The sequence below is a fragment of the Tachypleus tridentatus genome, chromosome 2 (genome assembly GCF_004210375.1).
Source record: "Tachypleus tridentatus isolate NWPU-2018 chromosome 2, ASM421037v1, whole genome shotgun sequence".
Taxonomy (NCBI): Eukaryota; Metazoa; Arthropoda; class Merostomata; order Xiphosura; family Limulidae; genus Tachypleus; species Tachypleus tridentatus.
In genome coordinates, this window is record NC_134826.1 from 154342536 (window position 1) to 154361248 (window position 18713).

At 35.3% G+C, this 18713-nt stretch overlaps 1 protein-coding gene across 1 annotated transcript in view; it reads left to right on the forward strand.

The window, feature by feature from the left end:
- The window catches only part of beag (IC cytokine homolog beag), a 61442-nt gene that overhangs the window by 36215 nt on the left and 6514 nt on the right, over positions 1-18713 (forward strand). The window contains exons 10-13 of the mRNA XM_076491706.1: positions 507-670; positions 1057-1214; positions 4692-4836; positions 6814-6858. Of these exons, the coding sequence (XP_076347821.1) occupies positions 507-670; positions 1057-1214; positions 4692-4836; positions 6814-6858 (512 nt within the window). The remainder of the gene's footprint in view (positions 1-506; positions 671-1056; positions 1215-4691; positions 4837-6813; positions 6859-18713) is intronic.

Here is an 18713-nt window from a genome sequence, read left to right on the forward strand (position 1 = left end):
AGTTTTGTGTTTCTTATTATGTCATCTTCCACAACTGTTTTTTTCTGTATATATTTGTGTGACCTTACTTATTACTTTTGTGTGGAAAAATTTTATTCATATTTGTTCTTCTCGTATATTCTAGTGATATTAAGTAGAGTTTTTCTCCTTATATCTTCATTTTTGGTTTTTTGGTTTCTTTTACTCTTTTTAAGGAACTTTTTTTTTTATTGTGTACTTTTTCTGTGTGAACTTTCTTGTTGTTCTGTTGTACTCTAACATAGTTCTTGTTCTTCCCATGGAAACAGATTTCTCACAAGTTTTATAGGGCAAACTTTTTTATGTATTTCACTTTCTAGTTTTCAGTATTTTGCTATCTTCTCACTTTTTTCTGTTTTCCTTACATCATCTATTCTGTCTCTGAAATTTTGCTTTGCTCTCTTTAGATGTTTTTGTTATAAGAACTTAATATTTACTTGGTTTATTAGTAAGCCTGACAAATGTTGTAATTCATATTTTCTTTACAGGGAGAAACTTGTATCGTCTCTTGTTTCGTGGATATCAAGTTGATAAAAATGACCTGTTCCTTCCGGGCCGTATGGCATATGTTATCGACTTAGAAGATGACTATGCAGAGAGTGATATTCCTACCACTCGACTTCGTAGCAAAGCTGACTGTCCAGTCATTGAGGTATGTCTATTGAGAAATTCAGAAAGTATCTTGAACTACCTGCCTGCTGAATAATATGTAATAATAAATGTTATTTATTCTTCAAACCCTGTAGTGAAAAGTATCCACTGTGATTAGTAGAAGTTGTGAGATTTTTTATAGCTGATGTAGCAACTAAACTAATAATAGTTATCAGTATTACTTTACTAGTCACGATATCACAAATATCAGCTTGTTGAAGTATTGTGTAAAATACATTAATGTAGGAAACATTTTTAACTTTTCAGAAAGTTTGTATAAAATGTATAAATATACAAATGATGTTAGATATTGTACTGGTTCATTAGAACTCTTATTTAAGTACTAGGATGACTATAGAGTACAGTACTACCTTCTTATTGTATCAGACCCAGACTACACTTACCACTAATGATATAGTGATCAACAAACTGACCCAGATTCTTTCATACCTCCGGCAAGGACCTCATCACAGGAAAGGGAAAAAAAAGGAAAAAATGAAGCTCCGAGATGACGAGAAAGTTCATGGAAAGATGGGTGATGACAGGTAAGTTTTTAGTTTTATAAATGTAGTATGATTTATGTATTATTGATTCAACAGAATTAGTAAATAAAGACTTGCCAAATCTATGTTACCAGATTTACCATGAGGCTTAAAGATAGTGATTTTATACTTGGGATCTTTTAGTGAAATTTTGATAATAAATGTTGTCTTTTTTCTGTATATGGTGGAATAATTAAAAATCACAGAAAATATTGCTGTAGCATTTTATTTTTAATAAATAATAAAATATTATAAACTATATTTACATTTACAACTTCTACAAAGACATTTAGTGGACTTATGATGATTGACAACCATCGATAACTGCACATATAGGCAGAATGAGCTTGCACGTTTATGTGCTCAAACTTTCTCTGAACTATTCCTAATTCCAAAATTAACGGATGTGATTGCATGTGCTTGAAAAATCTTCTTTCTTTTTCTCAGTATTTTTTCAAACAGGCATGTGTTTAAAAGTATTAAAGTTTAACTGGTTTGATTAATAAAGAAAAATAGAAAATTTTCTTATCAAATGCTAATTTTCAGATGATGGTACCTTTTAATTTGTCCTGTGATGGTGACAATATTACTAACACTTGAACCTGCTGCTACTGGCAGTTTGTTGTGTTTTGATGACCTAATTGAATGTGTTTCCTTGTACATACTTGGACTTCTATTCTTTAGCATCTATTTCATATTCTAGTGCCCACTTTTCTGGCCTTGTTTTTCTTACTACCTTCCTACACTTTATGTCTAAGGCACTTCATTGTACTGTGGAGAGGTTTCTCTGAAGAGGTTTTTTTTTTTTTCACCAGATTAGCCTGTATCACTGATTCTACCTTATTTCTCCTTACTTTTCTCTTCTGCTGTTTTGGACTTGTTGGGTCTGGATGCTGTCCTGACTAATGTTCATCTGCATCATGCCTAACTCTGTGATGTTTATTTGATCCCCATTTGGTGCCTTCCTTGGTAGTGCTCTTGATTTTTAAGACCTTGGTTGAAGCAGCCATCCTTGTTGGTCTCTTGTTTTTCATCATTCTCAACTTCACACTTCTGTTAACTGTGTCTTCCCTTACCATTCATCTTCCTGACCTCTTTCTTCCCATTTTCCTACTTCATAATGTCAGTATCATTTGTCTCATTGATAACTATCCAGTGGGTGCTCATCTGTCTCACTTAACCAGCATTTGGTTGATTGATGGGTTCTTCAGGTTCTTTTCCACAGCCAGTTTCTCCACTCTTCCTCCCATCTCCTCCTTTTCTCTTTTCTTACTTCCTCCTTTTGATCCCATTTATCTACAGTGCCTCCTGGATACATTCTCGTATTTTTGTCCCAAAATGCTATCATGAAAGTATTTGCTTCTACTAAGAAATGCTACTCTTCTCTCATAGAGGGCTAAGATTGGGATTTGGTGTTCACTTATTAACTTGTTATTAGCCATATATTTTTTTGTGGAAGGTTTCTTTTCTCTCTGGTTGTTTTTTTCATCCTATATGTAGTTAAGATTGATATGTCAGATACTTTTTACACATTCCATTTGTTCTGTCCTTGAGACACTTTTCTGTTCACTGAATGATATTAAGTTTTCCAGTTTTGTACTTTTCCTTTTGGCTTCACACCTGCACCTTATGTCTTAAGTTATGGCACTATTCGGCCCACCATATTCATGGATTGTGGTTGAAATTCCATTATTATAGAAACTTCTCCTTGTTCCATATCATGAGGACTTCCTACACATCTCCATTCTTTTACAGGCTGATCTGACTAGTCAAGAATTCGAAGTCATTTCTCACACTTACCCAGTATTTAGTACATCTGAGTGTTCTCTTCACCTCTACTCTTGGTTGGGCTCAGTCTTCAAAGCAAAGTAAACAAGGTTTTCCATTCTCATTTACACTATATACTCAGGGTTCTTTCATGTTTGGAAACTCCGGCTTAAACAGAACCACTTGTACCTTAAGGCTGCACTAGCATTTGCCTCCTCTAGTGGACAATATATGACAATGGAAAGTTTTTGAAGGTTTGTCCATGCTAGTAGCATGGTGTGCATCTCCTTGAAGCTCCCCTGTCTATCTTCATCTTTTCACAGATATATCTGTTGAACAACATTCTCAGACTGGCATGGGGATGTATATACATACAAAGCATGATTTTGACTCCCTTCAGCTGCTTTTCTTCAGTCTACATACTGTCTTTGTTCAGTCTGCCTACTGTCTTTGAGAAGTATTAGTACATTTTCTTTTTAACCATCTTCTTTGCTCCATTTCTGATCCTATCAGGTGGTTGATGTTGCCTCCCAGGGAATGCCTATTTCTGAAAATTTGCATTAGGCCAAAGGTAATAGAAAGTGCTCAGTTTATCCACTTAGGCTTTAATGGTGTTCAGTGTTGACATGGGGTGTTCCACAAGACCATAAAATGACTCCATTGTATGATTCAGACTATTGTATTTCACAGACTATTAAGGTAAAAGTTGGCACCAGAGAAGTGAGTGCTTACTTTTTTGGTTCCTGCTAGTTAGCTTTTAAATATATGGTTTTGCAGTCACCCATTGTACTGCTTTCAGTAAAAACCTTTCAGTCAGGCATCTGTAAGGAATCTGGGCACTTTTACAGGTCTCTTAAGTGCAAAGTATTTCTCCCCTGCTATAAGTAGAATATGGGAGACTTTTTCCCAATTACCATTTTCTATCTGCTGGGAAGTTGAATGTGGAAAGTTCCTACTTACTGCATACAGCACAATACAGTAGGAGTAGGGTGGCAGCTACACTGTCTGTGTAGCGTGTCCTCTTCCTGCATCAGAATGTCTCTATCTGTTCAGTTGAATTGAGGTAAGACATACACACATTAGGGTCTGATTGTACCCTAACCACAGTATACTTTTTTGCTTCCCAGTCACTTATATGTGGGTGCTTGGTTGGTCAAGCTAAAATTCTACTCATCCCTGTGACCCTTGGGACTCTTTTGCCTTTTGTTCTGGACATACAATATATTCTGGTTGAGATTAGATGCAGCCTTCAACAGATGTGCCCCTATGGATTCCCTGCCATTAGATTTCATGCTTCATGGGTTTTACCTTGAGGTGCTTACTGAAGGGTGTCCCTATGTATTCCCTGCCATCAGATTTCATACTTCATGGGCTTTACCTTAAGGTACTTTCTGAAGGGATCTCATCTTTGTATTGACTCCTTCTTTTAATGGGATCCTTGGAAGTTAACACTTTCCCTACCTGAGAGTGTATTTCTGATAGATACCACACACTCTCCTATTTCAAGTGGAAGTGTGTAGGAGGAGCTACTGTGCAAGGTAGGTTGTGGAGTGATGATACCATTATTTACTAGCACTGTGAATTTTAGCTGAAGGCTAACATGAGGTAACAAGTTGTTTAGAGGTGATTGTTTATCACAAATACATCTTACAGTAGTTTATTTGAAGAATGAGTGTCACTTAATCATACATTTTATTTTTTGTACATTTGTAGTATATATGGAGACATTGGGGACTACATGCCTACCTTGGACAGAAAGGAAAAAAACAAATACTCCAGTAGAGAGAGAAATAGAGACAAGATGGCAGAGAAAGACAAGGAAAGGAAACGAACATACTTTGAAAAACCTAATGTTGAGGTGAGTGAACATGTTATATTCTAAAGCCAAGCAGAAATCTAATGATAAGAGCTTGAAGTTTTTATATTTAACTCTATAGCAATGGGCTCATACAATTTGCAGAAATGGAGTCACAAATTTCACTTGTACAAAAATACATGTGGTAACAGATTTCTTAACATATCATCTCAAAAACTGGTAAAAGTTTGTTAAAGATCCAAAGTATCTTGTAAACAAAGAATGGCAGTATTTTAATGTTTTCACTAAAAATGTTATGGTACAGAAGTAACTTAGATTTGAACTACTAACAAATCAAGTGCAAGGTGATTATTTCTTTTCTGCATCTTATAGTTTTAATATTTCATTTGTTTAATCTGTAGAATCAAACTAGCTATTATCATCAATGTACAATGTAACGAAATTATTAATATTAGGAAATAGAAAAAGAAACGTATCTCTGATTTTTCAGGTATTCTTATCTAGTTAACTATGAATGTTTTGTTTTGATTTTGTTGTAGAATATCTCCAATATTTCAGGCCTTTTCTTACATAGATAATTATGAATGTTTTGTTTTCCTTTCTTATGTTTTATCAGTTACTATTAATTTCAACACATCAGTGGTGCCCACATTACAGTTCCTTTGAGAGAGATGTACAATCCTTTGGCTAAGTTTTTGTGCATTGTATAATATTGTAAGCCTTGAGAACAGATATAAAGTATATTTAAGAAATGTTTAATTCTTTAAATTATGCATTTTAAACAAACCTAATACCAACTAGTAACTAGTAAAGTTGGAAACTTACTTTTTACTAGTATATATGTGTGTTGGTGATAAACAAACACTTGTTTTTAAAATATTATATATTAGAAACAGGTTGAATGTATGTACAAAATTATTTGCACTATGCAGGCCATGCTTGTATCTTAAATAATATACAGTCCTCTTGTCAAAAGTCCACTTAGGCCTTTTAAATTGCTGTAGAATTCATCATAGTTATCAGAGATGGGTTCAATTAACTTAAGAACACCCTTTGACAATACAAACTCTTTTTCTAATTTCTTTCAAACAATTGTTCTCACTCTAACATATCAACTGTTATCAACTTCCACAGAAATTAATTTTACGTTTTCTAACTTTTCTCTTGCCAAGTATCTCTTTTCCGTGACTTTACTACACCTGTTAAATTCATACCTTAGTAACCAGTTCTGCTGAATTTTGTTTATATAATCAGAGTTTACTTTAGTCTGTACTGATAACTTCATACATAACAAGTGTTTAGTCTGTACTAATAACTTTGTACATAACAAATGTTTAGTTTGTGCTAATAACTTTGTACATAACAAGTGTTTAGTTTCTGCTAATAACTTTGTACATTACAAGTGTTTAGTCTGTACTAATAACTTTGTACATTACAAGTGTTTACTTTAGTCTGTACTGATAACTTCATACATAACAAGTGTTGAGTTTGTACTAATAACTTCGTACATAACAAGCGTTTACTTTCTTCTAGATAAAATGGTGAATCTGAGACATTATTGTTGATACTTCAATAGTTATTAACATTGATTAAACAAAACCAAAACTCTTCTAGTTGTATAGTGTTTTTATTTCTATTATAAAAAGTAAGGATTGAAGTAAGCTTCAAAAATTGTTTTACAAGATGATCGTAAAAACAAGAGAGTCAGTTTTAAAAGTATTGCTTGTAGATCTTCTGAATCAGAAATGTAATGATAAGAAGTAATTCTCTGTTCTTCTAGTAAAAATATTAAGTATACTAAGTTTGGTATTAATAATAACTTGTTGAGCTGTTAACATAAACCAGAAGTGAAAACAAGTAAGTTTGATATCTATATGGTTGTTGACAGTATGTGTTACACCATCAAGTGTGTAATGTATAATAGTCTGTCATACCTACTAATGATAGGGTTGAAACAGTTGTATATACACCTTTCACACACAATTTTTTTTCTAATATTGTTTTTTATATACTATGTAGGAGCACAGTACCAGTGAACAAGTATCTAACTGGGGAGGAGAAGTGAAATATCCTTTTTTTGAAAGATTGTAGAAAAGTTGTTTGAGTTTGTCTTAGATATTATTATTTAGATGAAAAGATAAGTCCCAGTAATGTAGAAAACAGTATTAATACTGGTGAAAGAGATAAGTCCCAGTAATGTACATTTATAGAAGACAGTATTAATACTGGTGAAAGAGATAAGTCCCAGTAATGTAGAAGACAGTATTAATACTGGTGAAAGAGATAAGTCCCAGTAATGTAGAGACAGTATTAATACTGGTGAAAGAGATAAGTCCCAGTAATGTAGAAGACAGTATTAATACTGGTGAAAGAGATAAGTCCCAGTAATGTAGAAGACAGTATTAATACTGGTGAAAGAGATAAGTCCCAGTAATGAGATAAGTCCCAGTAATGTAGAAGACAGTAATACTGGTGAAAGAGATAAGTCCCAGTAATGTAGAAGACAGTATTAATACTGGTGAAAGAGATAAGTCCCAGTAATGTAGAAGACAGTATTAATACTGGTGAAAGAGATAAGTCCCAGTAATGTAGAAGACAGTGTTAATACTGGTGAAAGAGATAAGTCCCAGTAATGTAGAAGACAGTATTAATACTGGTGAAAGAGATAAGTCCCAGTAATGTAGAAGACAGTATTAATACTGGTGAAAGAGATAAGTCCCAGTAATGTAGAAGACAGTATTAATACTGGTGAAAGAGATAAGTCCCAGTAATGTAGAAGACAGTATTAATACTGGTGAAAGAGATAAGTCCCAGTAATGTAGAAGACAGTATTAATACTGGTGAAAGAGATAAGTCCCAGTAATGTAGAAGACAGTATTAATACTGGTAAAAGAGATAAGTCCCATTAATGTATCAATGTGGAAGGCAGTATGCACTCTCTCACCCTGGACATAGTTACAGAGTTGAAGTGCCTTACATTCAAAAGTTTATTAAGCTACTTTTTGTTTTAGTTATATCAGTTTTATACCAGTTAGTATAGAATAAAACCTTAGCTAATAATCCATATTTTGATTTCTTAATTTTACAAAGCAAAATTTTAAAATAAACCAGAATTTATCCTGCTATCACATACAAACACTTTTCTCTCGGCATTGTCTTCTCTATTTTATTTACTGTCTTTTAAAAATGTACAAAATTGAAAGGACAGTGAATGAAGTAGAGAAGACAATGCCAAGAGAAAAGTGTTCCCAGATTCTTTATTGATCAGATAAATAGAAAATCAGACTCCATCTGTCAAATCCTCTCTTTCAGGATTTGTTAATAGTTTTCTTTTATATTTAATTATATATTACTTATAACCAATAGAATGTTGAGGTTTTCATCTATTGAGTGATGTATCGTTTTATGTTGTGTTCTGAATAGATAAGCGTGAGTTTCACATATAATACTACATTGGTTCCCACATTAATCAATACATCTAGCTTGGATGAGTTTTTAACAGCTCTTGACACATAAAAAGCCAGACAAATCGTGATTGTTAAAGGAGACTGCTTGCTCTTTGCATGTTATTAGTCTGACCTTTGGTGCATTATTTAATCAAATAAAAGAAATGTTAATGCATTACTTTCATTAGTATAAAATGTGTAGGTTAAAATGTCCTTGTCAGTTAACAATAAGAAAGATATTTGGGTAATTTATTTCTTGATTTTAATATTTACTCTCTATTTATTATTATAAAAGTTATTAAAATGTAAAAATATGGATCTTTTTAGGTTAAGATTACATCAGATAAAATAATAATATAATACTGGTTCATGATGCACAGATAACGGTTAATTATCATTAGATCTATACTGCTATGAGATTAAACCTATTTAGGATAAACTAATGTTTCATGCTACAATTTTAAGTCATTCTAGAAAGAAAGAAAAAACTGTTTTAGATTTATGTCAATTTTTTTTCTTTTGGTAGTCATGAGGTCATTAAAGTTAAAAAATACTTTGCATACAAACAATAACAACAATTATTCCACATGTTCATGACAAATATGTACTGTAGTTTATTAAAAATATGATTTTTGTAAGAGAAAGACTGCCAACTTTTGTGAAGATATATGCAGTATATTGAAAGTTATAAGTTCTATCCCTATAAACGTTTAATGAGTATAAAGAGGTCATATGGTCAGTCAAATGTTGAGAGAGTTAATTATTAAAGAAGGAAGTCAAACGGTGTTGCAGTTTGTGTAATATCTAAACACTGAAGGCTCAATAGGCTTTTGTAAGATGTGTGGAAGGAAGATTCATGTTCCTCACAAGTCACCTGTATTAGATAATATTAGTACTAGAGAAGCACACCTCCTGTTTAAAAGTATACCATGGAACCACATATCACTTTTTAGCATTAATATATTTTAATGTGTATTATTAATGGTCACAGTTTATCTTAGAACTGTCTACCACTTTTTAGTGTTAATTATATTGATATGTACTGTTAATGGTCACAGTTTATCTTCAAACTTTGTATGACTTATTAGTGATAATATATCTTAATGTGTATTATTAATGGTCACAATTTATTTCAGAATTGTGTACCACTTTTAGTGTTAATATGTCTTAATGTGTATTCATGGTTACAATTTGTCTGGGAATTGTGTACCACTTTTTTAGTGTTAATGTATTTTGATGTGTACAATTAATGGTTACAGTTTATCTGAGAATTGTTTACCACTTTTTAGTGTTAGTATCTTAATGTGTATTATTAATGGTTACAATTTATCTTAGAATTGTGTACTGCTTTTTAGTGTCATTAAATCTTAATGTGCATTATTCATGGCTACAGTTTATCAGAGATTTGTGTACCACTTTTTAGTGTTAGTATCTTAATGTGTACTATTAATGGTTACAATTTATCTTAGAATTGTGTACTGCTTTTTAGTGTCATTAAATCTTAATGTGCATTATTCATGGCTACAGTTTATCAGAGATTTGTGTACTATTTTTTAGTATTAGTATCTTAATGTGTACTATTGATGATCACAATTTATCTTGAATTGTGTAATGCTACTTCATGGTAATGTATCTTAATATGTATTATTAACTTTTTAAGCATGGGTTTTATCCCTGGGATGAACCTTCTAACCATTTCTTGCTTGATATAGTTTTCAAGCCATAAGATATAAACTAATGATCATATTTTCACATTTTGTAAGTTATCAGTAAACATTACAAGTGTTTGTACAGCCAGTATCCAGTGTGTTAGGTAATGTTTTTATCAGTAAAATCACAAGTGTTTGTACAGCCAGTATCCAGTGTGTTAGGTAATATTTTTATCAGTAAAAATTACAAGTGTTTGTACAGCCAGTATCCAGTGTGTTAGGTAATATTTTTATCAGTAAACATTACAAGTGTTTGTACAGCCAGTATCCAGTGTGTTAGGTAATGTTTTTTCATGTCTTTTTGTCAAATGTAAGATTAAAAATACTTTTATAAATTAGAACGTTTTCAAATTTTATATTTATAACCTTCAGATAATTACGAGCTCTTTCTTATGAAAAACTTTGTATTTTATTTGTTGTTTTCACTAATAGATCTGTGTACAGGTTTGCTTAATTTGTCCAATCTTGTAACCACCATAAAACATTAGGAAATAAATATAAATGATCTAGAATAAGTGAAATTCGAACACAAAAACATAAATGTTTAGACTAAATAGCTTAAGTTTCATTACTATATATATTTATTGTATTAACCTTCCAGAAGTTGTAATGATCAGGTGCTTGTGTTATCATATCTCAGAATATAAAACTGTCCTCTTGTTTCCACAAAGTGACCAGTCTTGGTTGTGTTAGTAAGCTAGTATTTTGTAAAGTACAGTCACATTTTAGTTATAATACATTATTACTAATCACAAAGAAGTTATCCTGAAACAGCAGGAATGTTATAGATAGCAGCATTAATTGATGATGACCACCATTTAAAGGTTAAATGTATTTTTATTATAATGTGTAACAGTAAATAAGTAAGTGTTATAAAGTTTTATATTCTAGTTATGACCTTTGTACTTGTTTGCTGCTTGCTGTAGATTGATGAGTTTTATAATTTTGCCTACAGAGGATGTGAAATTTTTTTTGAGGTTTCATATACACATTGGGAGTAACTAGAAAATCATAAATTTCTATACTGATACCATAGAATTCTACTGTAATTATCAAGTATAGTAACTAAGCTGTATTAGGGCCTAAAAGTTTCAAAATTTTGAACAGACTAAAGACTACTTGACAACTTCAAGACTTCAGTTGAAAGAATGAGTTGGCATTATAATACTCTTGAAAATGGGTAGTAAAGCCACTAGAAAGAGATTCTGAGCAGTTGATTTGTTATTCACATGTCATAGACAGAAGTAGCTGTGTTTGGGGAAATCTTTCCCAAAATGGAAAGAGGTAGATGAAGTATTTGATTCAGTACATGAGTGATATATCAGCAAATAGAAAAAGTAAAAGTTTCTTTTTTTACATTCTATCTTGTCAGTATCAGTAATCTGAGTGTTTAAGTGATAAAAGACGATATATACTTCGTATTTGGACATCATAAATATCTAATTTAAACCAGTGCTGCATTCAACATACCATCCGATGCACAAAAATCAAAGTTTAGGTGTGTTTTTTAATATTTCCTTTTAAATAAAGAAATAATATAATGTATAATACTGAAACTTGAATTATAATCTACAAATTGAAGTCAAATTAATTATATAAATTCGTAGAATAGAAGTTCAATAAAATTATGAGTGCAAGTCAACAAACATCATGACATGGCCTGTTGAGAGGCTTAATGGTCACAGTTTATCTTGTAACTCTGTACCACAGTTTACTTTAATATATCTCAGTGTGTATTATTAATAGTCACAGTTTATCTTGGAACTGTGTAAAACTTTCTAGCATTAGTGAAATGCTACTAATATTTGTAATAATAGCAGTATCATTGTGTATTATTGTATAGTTTTTTTTTTGTTACAACTTTGTGTGATCTTTTATGAGAATATTTTTGTATAATGGTATATATTTCTTTTTAAAAAGTTATTTCTACTAGATGGGAAACAGTTTATCTGAAGTGTAGACTATTCTTTATAGGAACTTTCTAATAATTGATCTTATTTCTGGTATGGCACATTACCTTTGTCACATAAATAATTATTCTAATTCAGTGCTGACATCTACATGCAAAATATTTTTACGCATGTCACAGGCCTTCTATCTCCTCTCTACTGGAATTGTCTGATTTCAATACGTCTCTCATGTAAATTTTGTTTAAACTTTCAATAAATAAGAGTGTGACACACTTTCATGACGCACGAGTCTCCAGTCATTTGTATTGAATTATTACTTTGTCATTATTTGTGTTCAAACATTCTTCTGTTGGTGCTCTTTGTGTGAATCATTATTTAAATAGTTTAATTCTTCATATTTATTTTATTCTTTATATTCAAGAAATCTTTTAATTCATATTTATTTCCTAGTCTTTATTTTTCTTTCTCACCTTTACTTATTTTATATTAAACTTATTTTTGATTTACATATTTTATATCAAATGTATCTTTGATTTACATATTTTATATCAAACTTATTTTTGATTTACTTATTTTAACAATGAATTTTGAGGTTTTTTGATCATTTTATGAGTGTAAACCTTCTGAACTTGCCTCACTAATCATTGTTCATTACTTTTATGCTCTCAGGTTCTGCTCTCCTCTTTCTTTGGTTGACTGGTTACCATTTGCTTGTTCAGAGCAGCAGTATACATGTTACTTTAGGAGGCAGTTGTAATGGACTGTTGATCAAGTTGGAGAAGTCCTTACTGTGATCTATCCATTATCTTGTCCTTTTAAGGTTTTTTTCACACACACACTTCAGTTGGGCCTGTGCTTTCCCTCTTTGACTTGATTTGATGGGTTTTCAGTTTCATTACAGTGCACAAAGTTCTATCACTTTTGAGGATATGAACTTCCATGGTAGTTCTTATACCATGAGCTCAGGCACATATACAGGCTTTTTTGTGGGTTTTCTTGGTCAGCAGAATTTCACAGGGATCTTATTCTTATCTTTGTTGTTGATTGATGTTGATGAGGGTGCTCCTCACATTGACCCCTTGATGTGGATTCCTGTACGTGGTGAGGGGACCTCCCAGGGAAGGTTCTGTTCTTTCAGTTTACCTCCTCTGGGATCTAAACATCCACCCACGTGTTTCCCATGCATGGTGACCCATGAAGGGGAGGAGAGGATCCTGGTGGTTGAGAGGTCCAACCCTAACATACCATTTTGGCCTTGAATTCCTGTAGATGGGTGGCCCCCCTTTGAGTCAGTCGGCTGGTCCACTTGGGCTAGAGTCAACCAAGTACAAGTGTTGTAAGTTCTCAAGAGGTATTGTGGACATTGTGTCTGATGCTGGTATTTGGTTATAGTGCTCACAAAACCCAGGCGTTGCTGGAATGTCCTTGCATGACATTGTAGTGCATCCCCTCGTAGGGCTCCATGGTAGGTGGGGTCAGTGGGTACAAAAATTTTCCTTTTTTCCAATGGATCCTCCTTCAAAAAATTTAAATAAAATAGTGAAAACAGTCAATAGGTAAACGACCACGTCTTGAAGACTCTGAGCAGCAATCTTCAACATCTGTAACACACGTACCTCATTTTCTTATATCACATTTTCTTTTAGAAAAAGCTTTAGAGCAAATTTTCCCCTTTTTTATTCAGAAGGGATGACAGGGACTTGCTGGCTCTCCAAAGTCAGTAAAGAAGATTTGATCTGGTCACATATTGGTGGAAACATCCACAACCCAACACAGTGAACTCCTCTTGAATTTAAAGGCAATTGGGGATATACCTATTGAGGTTAACTCTCATGCTACCTTGAATTCATCACGAGGAGTTATTGCTGAGAGGGATTTGACGAACGTCCCTGAGTCAGAGATTCTCACTGGTCTCTCCACTCGAAATTTCTGCAGTGAGGAGCATCTCCACTCGCAAAGATGGAGTTACACTGCCAACAAATAACCTTGTTTTGACATTTACATCACCACGTGCACCTGCCACCATCAAGGCAGGCTATCTAATTTGAAGGGTATGGCCATACATCCCAAACCCTCTCCGATGTTTCCAATGTCAGAGGTTCAGCCACTCAAAGACATCATGTTGTGGTTCCCTGACATGTACTCGTTGTGGTGGCAAGGACCACGATGCCTGTGAGTGTGGCATGGACCCACATTCTGTTAACTGCAATGGTTCTCACTCTTCCTACTTTCATTCTTGCCCAAAATGGTTGGAGGAAAAAGAGGTGCAGCGTTTAAAAACGACCCATAACATTAGTTATCCTGAGGCTCAGAAATTGCTATCCACCACTTCATCTCGGAGATATGCTGCTGCACTTCATTCCACAATTACAGTGGGAGTGCAGACAGATCTCTCTGTGCCTCCAAGAGAATCGTTTTCTAAACAAATGAAAAGCCTTTTGACCTCCATAGTTAAAAAGGTTGATGGATTGACTTCCACACCCATCTCTGTTCCTCCCATACGTTCCAACAAACCTCAAGATCCACATCCTTCAGTCTCAAATACAGGCATTTCTTCTAATACATCTTTATCTCCCACCCCAAGATGCAAAACAATCATTCGTTTGCATCGTCAGTCGCTGGAATCCCCTTCCAATAACAAAGACCTGCCCAATTTACCCAGGGCAGGATCCATGGAGGTTGATAGATGTCCTCCGACTAAAGACAGTAAGGAAAAAAAAGATATGGTCATAAACAGAAAAGTTCTCCAGGCACTTTGCCTATCCATCATAAAAAATGGCCACCTTGATACAATGGAACTGTCGAGGTTTACGTTCTAATCTGGATGATATCAAAACACTGATTGCTTCCTACCATCCTGTATGTCTTTCCTTGCAAGAAATATTTCTAAAACCTGCTGATACAGGCACCATTCGGCAGTTTTCTCTGTACATAAATGACAGGCTGTGTGATGGATGAGTAATTGGAGGGATGGCACTGTTGGTTGATCAGCATGTGCCCACCCTGTCTTTGTCACTCAACACACCCTTGGAGGCCATAGCCATCCGTGTTTTCTTGGATCATACCATCACTATTTGTTCTCTCTACCTGTCCCATGGAGAAACATATGATCAATCAGACCTTGATGCTCTCGTTGAACAGTTGCTGTCTCCCTTTCATTAGAAAGGGACTTTAATGGACATCATCCCCTCTGGGGAAGTGCTGTTATTGATAGGAGGGGTCGCTCTGTAGAGCGTATACTCTCTGATCACAATCTTTCTCTTTTCAGTACTGGTTCTTCCACTTATTTTCATTCACCTAGTCAATCCTTTATGGCTATTGATCTCTCGGTTTGCTCCCCTTCATTATTCTCCCATTTTTCCTGGAGGGTTGACAATAATCCATGAGGCAGTGATTATTTTCCTATACTTTTGAGAGAGACTGGCCATGGGCAATGCCACCCTATTTGCGTGCCCCAGTGGAAGCTGGATCAGGCAGACTGGTCCACTTTCACTGCTCTCACAAAACTTGATCCTGCCATCAATAGATGACTGTGTGGCAGCGGTAACTGACTGTATTATACAAGCAGCTGCTCAATGTATTCCTAAAACCTTGACATGTTTTCCACGATATCCTCTTCCATGGTGGAATCCTGCTTGCCACTTGGCATGGAAGGCCCAAAAATGGGCTTGGGATACTTTCTGTAGATATCCCACACTTTCGAACTGCATTGCTTTCCAACGGGCCCGTGCACATGTCAAAGCCAGAAGGAATCTTGGATTAAGTTCACAACTAGTATATCTTCTACCACCAGTTCCAAGGTCATATGGGACAGGAATCAAAAGGTCAGTGGGCACTACAATTCTGTCCCCCTCTTGATCTTACTTTCTGATGCCAAAGAGGTAGCTGATGTTCGGGGCATCGCTGTTACTCTAGGTGAAAGCTTTTGCCGTGTATCTAACACTTCTGCTTGTTCCTCCACCTTCTTATCCTTCAGAACTTGGGCAGAGGTGACTCTTTCCTTTCGAACTGATCCAATTGTCCCTTTACATTGGTGGGACTGAAAATGGCCCTTCATTGGTCTGGCAATACATCTGTTGGACCTGATGATGTACACTATGACATGCTGTGCTATCTCTCTCCTGCTTCTCTTGATGTTCTTCTAATTGTCCTTAACTGGATTTGGCAGGAGAATATTTTCCTGATGCCTGGTGCCAGACTATTATCTTACCTTTTTCTAAGCTTGCGAAAGATCCCAAGATTCCTTCAAACTACTGTCCAATTGCTTTTATGAGCTGTTTCTGTAAGACCTTAGAGAGGATGGTTAATGCTTGTCTTGTTTGGTTCCTGGAATCAAACAACCTCCTCTCGCCCACCCAGTGTGGATTCTGACGACAGCACTCCACCATGGCCCACCTAATTTGACTTGAAACATCAATCAGGGAAGCCTTTCTCAAATGCCAACATCTTGTATTGATATTCTTTGACATTGAGAAGGCTTGTGACACAACATGGAGGTATGGCATTTTGTGAGACCTCCATATGTATGGGTTACATGGCCATTTACCTATGTTTATAAAAAAATTTTAATGGACAGGAGATTCCAAGTTCATGTGGGTTCGACACTTTTCCGTTCTTTTGTACAGGAACTTGGGGTCCCTCAGAGCTGTGTTTTGAGTGTCACACTTTTCAGTATAAAAATAAATGCCATCACTGAATAACTCCCTCTTACTGTTGCGAATGGGCTCTATGTCGATAACTTTCACATCTCGTCAGTCTTAAAACATGAGATATATTGAGCGGCAACTACAAACTGCCCTCAATCATGTGCTGAAGTGGACTACGGCAAATGGCTTTAATTTTTCTCTCTGAAACCGTTTGCATGCACTTTTGCTGCCAATTGGGTATTCACCCTGATCCTGAACTCCGTAATGGTGAAATTTCGCTGCCAGTGGTCCCTGAGACCAAGTTCTTGGGGCTTATCTTTAAGCATAAGCTGACCTTTAAACCACACATCAGCAGCTGCGGGTCAAATGTAAAAGGGCATTGAACATTCTCCATGTCCTCTCTACTGCCAGTTGGGAGTGGATTGATGTTCTATGTTAAAGATATATCATGCTCTCATTTGATCAAATCTCGACTATGGATCAATGGTCTATGGCACTGCCAGATTCTCGGCCTTAAAGATGCTGGACCCCATTCATCATCAAGGACTTAGACTCTGCAATGGGGCTTTCTGCACCTCTCCAGTTCAAAGCTTATTCATAGAATCTCACAAACCTTCTCTGCACCTTCGCCGTTTGCAAATGTCTTTACTATATTCTTCGAAACTTTGTTCCTTACTAAAGCATCCTACCTGGGTATGTTTTCCTTCCTCAGTGGGCCATACATTTTCAGAACAGACAATCTGCCATTGCTCTTTTTGGCCTTTGCATCCAGGCACAATTGGATGAATTGGGTCTGTCCTTGGATAACATGCAGAATCCACTGGTCAGCCCATCCCATCATGGCTTATTACATTTCTCAAATGTGACCTTTCTTTCAGTCATCTGAAAAAGGCAGATACTCCTGATTGGAAGTACCATCTTTTATCAACTGAACATCTTTTGAACAATCATTCCAATTTATACGGATGGTTCCAAATCAGGTAATTCTGTGGGCTCTGCCATGGTTTGTTGCAGTTCAGTGGTTGTGCACAGAATCCCCTCTACAGCTTCTGTGTTCACTGCTGAACTGTATGCCATATCTCTTACCCTGGATCATATTGAAGCTGAGCAGTACTCCAACTGCACTATTTATACTGACTCGCTTAGTTCTCTGCTGGCCCTGGAATCACTTTACGTTGGCTCACACCATGTTCTTGCTGATATTCAAAACTGACTGGCCCATTTCTCATTAACATCTACTTCTATCCAGTTTTTCTGGATACCAGGCTATGTTGGTATTTGCAGGAATGAGCTTGCAGACACAGCAGCTAAATCTATCTGCTCTGGCACTATCACCACTGTGCCTATTCTGTACATGGACTATGGTCCTGTATTCAAGGCTTGGCTCTGTGCCAACTGGCAGTCTGCTTGGAGTGAGCAATGTGACAACAACCTTTTTCAAATAAAACCCTCTATTGGGCTTTGGCCATCTAGCGTCCATAAGGTTCGGAAGAAGGAAGTTGTTCTAACTAGACTACGCATTGGTCACAGTTTTTTAACTCATCATTTTCTTTTATCTGGAACAGTTGCACCAGTGTGTAGTTTGTGTAACACTGAAATCACTGTAAGCCACATTTTACTTTCTTGCCATTGTTACAACTCTCAATAACAGCACTATTTTAAACGTGTATTGTCCCAGACTTTGTCTGTAGCATTGGACAGTGTTATTGGTGATGGTGATGCTGTCCATCTTGATAAAGTTTTTAGTTTTTTAATGGCCATTAATCTTTTTAATCTCATTTAAGTGTTGGATATTTATTCATTACACCTTTTTAATTGTGGTTCCCTTTTCAGAGTCTCAATCTCTCTAGTTCAATTTGAAATTGGAAAATGGCCAGTACATTAAATAACTTGACACCAGGACTGGAAAGGCCAACTTCAGGTGACTAACGCTGCTGTTTGAACTACCCTTTAGTCGTCCTGGTGAGTTGTTACTACAATTTTGCTGCATTTCTTTTAACACTTTATTACTTTTTCTTTTGGTACTGGCCATAATGACACATAACCCGGAACCAGGACTGGAAAGACCAACTGCAGGTGACTGACGGTGGTTTTTGTACTTACCTGTTAGTCTTCCTGGTGGGTTATGATCATTACCATTCTGCTACAAGAAGTCCTTTACAACTTTGTAGACTGGATGTCAACATTGGTTTTATGCCATTTTCTGTT